Below are 2,540 nucleotides of genomic sequence, written 5' to 3' on the forward strand. Positions count from 1 at the left end.
TGTCCGCCCTAGGGCTCCCTGCATGGCAGGGCTTCCTGGGAGACAGCTCAGGGCCATCCACCCAAAACCTCATTTTATGGAGCAGGAAATGGGTTTCTTCCTCCCAGCCCACCCCCACAACTGTCTGAGCCAGGCAGAGAGCCCCAGCCTCCCACAACATGCCACCCGGCCATGTGCAGAAGAGAGCACCAAACCACCCCTGGTTCCCTTCCAAGTCCTCTCCCCACGCAGTGCCTGGGCCTCTGCTCCAGGTAGGGCACTGGGCAGGCACAGAGCAGCCCCCACGGCTCACACCCAACGGCCGCCAGTCAGCTCGGCAGCCCCTGCTGGTGTGACCGGAAGCCCACCTCACTGAGCCTGTCTGCCAGCCACAAAATGGGGGAATTGTCTGTGTGGATGCCCCACCCCCACCCCGTATACCTCACCAGGTGGTACTCGCCTGCCAGGTTAGGTGTCCCTTGGCTCAGGGCGCGGAGTTAGCCCACGGAAAGCTCTGCGTGCAGGTTAGCTCGTAGGTTTACTGATCACTACCCCCCACCTTACCCCCAGAACCTCGGGGCAGGGGGCTGAGCTGGTGCACCCCCTCCCGCCTCCCTTTGCTGGGCTTCTGAGGACGGTGATGAGTTCCTCTGTCTGAGGTTCAGCCAGAGCTTGGCAAGTGGTGTGGGGCGGGGTCTGGACTGGGGGCGTGTGTTAAGTGCCAGCCCCCCCGCCCCACCCTTTGGGCCCTGGCTCCCCATCTACAAAGTGGGGGCACCAGCTGCCAGGGCCAGTGGCTCTGCCTCCACTGGGAAGGACAAGGCCTGGCCCCAGGGCCCTGGCCAGTGTAGGCAGCTGGCCCAGGTACGTCACTTGGCCTCTGACGCACTGTGTCCCCCAGAGCAGGGCAGACTTCCTGAGCCGTGCAGGACACCAGTCCCTCCAAAATGAAGGTCTTCTTGCCGGTGCTGCTGGCTGCCCTCCTGGGTGTGGAGCGAGGTGAGGTGCCCCTGGGCCTTTGTATGGGCTCTGCCCCACATCTTAGACCCGCTTGGCCCCTTGTCTCGGGAGCAGATAGATGCCCAGTGGTCATCTGGTCATCAAAGCCAGTTCCACGTGACCTTCTCTGACCTTCCAGATCCCTCTTCCCCAGCGGAGGGGGCTGCTTCTTCCACCTGCCCCCCTTGGAGGCCTCTGCCCCCGCCCCCCGGCCCATGTCATCAGTGTCATTTGGGTCTCACTGTGAGCTCCTTGATGGCCAGGGCCCAGCACCCTCGATCTTAATCCCCGTCTCTTGCATAAGAACTGCCTACCCCCAGTTGGTCAGTCATATCTGCCAACAAGAGGTGGCCCAAGCACAAGGGCCAGTCTCAGACTCTAGGGCCAGGTGCAGGGTCTCAGTGGCGGGCACAAGGTGGGGGGTTCTCAGCTGTGATGAACCCCTCCCCCTCCCCTGCAGCCCACTCCCTGGTGTGCTTCTCCTGCAAGAATCAAAAGAGCAATTTCAACTGCCTGGCACCGACCATGTGCTCCAGCTCGGACAACTACTGCGTGACCGTGTCCGCCTCAGCTGGCATTGGTGAGTGGCGTGGGGGCCGGTTACCACCCCCAGGCCCGGGCCATCCCTGTCCACCTGCGGCCAGGCTGTCTCCTTCCACTGATGACCTCATTTTCATGCAGGGAACATGGTGGACCTTGGCCGGACCCTGAACAAGTTCTGCTCCCCAATCTGCCCCGGCCCGAGCATTAACCTGGAGGTGGTGTCCGTGAGCACCCACTGCTGCCAGAGCTTCCTGTGTAACATCAGTGCGGCCGGCGGGGGGCCTCGGGTCAGTGCCACCGTGCTGGGCGGCGGGCTCCTGCTCAGCCTGCTGGCAGCGCTGCTGCGGCCCGGCCTCTGACTGAGGGGCCGTGTGCCTCCCGACATCCCCGTTCAGGAAGGAAATCCCACCCCGCCCCCCAGACCCCTGACCCCAGCAGGATGTCCGAGTCTCCTCTGACTCCTACCCTACCCCGTCCCACCTCGGCCCAGGTCCCCACGGCCAGGGCCTACCTTGCGCTTGGACCTGCCCCATGAGAAGCCAGCTGCCCTCTTCCGGGGAAATGATGTGACCTCCAGGGCCCCGGGAAGGGGTAAGGCTCCCTGTGGAGCCTGAGGGTCCCAGGATCAGGGCTGAGCCCACTGCCACTGGACATGCCAGGTGTGGCATCGGTGCGCGTGGGGGGGGGCTGCTGTGGGAGGGTGGGCGTGTTTTTTGTGTGCACGGGTGTGTGTGTTTGCTCCTTGTTCCTTTGCAGGAGTTAGTAGGGGAGAGTTTGCTTGGGGGAGAGGGGGCTCCACCACCCAAGCCTGTTTTCTCTGGCATCTCCACCCCCCCCCACCATGTTTCACTCATGTCAAGGGTAGCTTCTTAGGGTGCAGGGGCTCCCACTGCTTCCTGACCCAGTAATCTGCCCCCACCTACACATCCGCCTGAGCCCCTGCATGCCCTGAACATCCCCACCACATTCCACCCCCTGCTTCCTCGGTGCCTCAAATAAACAGATGTTTCCACTGCTGA

At 63.2% G+C, this 2,540-nt stretch overlaps 1 protein-coding gene across 1 annotated transcript; it reads left to right on the forward strand.

Moving 5' to 3' along the window:
* The first annotated feature begins 825 nt into the window (after positions 1-825).
* LY6E (lymphocyte antigen 6 family member E) lies at positions 826-2,540 on the forward strand. Its single transcript, XM_004387421.2, has 3 exons — positions 826-978; positions 1,439-1,558; positions 1,660-2,540. Exons 1-3 carry the CDS (start codon positions 927-929, stop codon positions 1,878-1,880), a joined length of 393 nt encoding a protein of 130 aa, XP_004387478.1. The 5' UTR covers positions 826-926; the 3' UTR covers positions 1,881-2,540.

This window comes from Trichechus manatus, unplaced genomic scaffold, assembly GCF_000243295.1.
Source record: "Trichechus manatus latirostris isolate Lorelei unplaced genomic scaffold, TriManLat1.0 scaffold00185, whole genome shotgun sequence".
NCBI lineage: Eukaryota > Metazoa > Chordata > Mammalia > Sirenia > Trichechidae > Trichechus > Trichechus manatus.

Coding starts and splice junctions, on each gene's coding strand:
- LY6E (XM_004387421.2), top strand. CDS start 927: ATGAAGGTCTTCTTGCCGGTGCTGCTGGCTGCCCTCCTGGGTGTGGAG. Junction 979..1,438: donor CCTCCTGGGTGTGGAGCGAG/GTGAGGTGCCCC, acceptor CCTCCCCTGCAG/CCCACTCCCTGGTGTGCTTC. Junction 1,559..1,659: donor GTCCGCCTCAGCTGGCATTG/GTGAGTGGCGTG, acceptor ATTTTCATGCAG/GGAACATGGTGGACCTTGGC.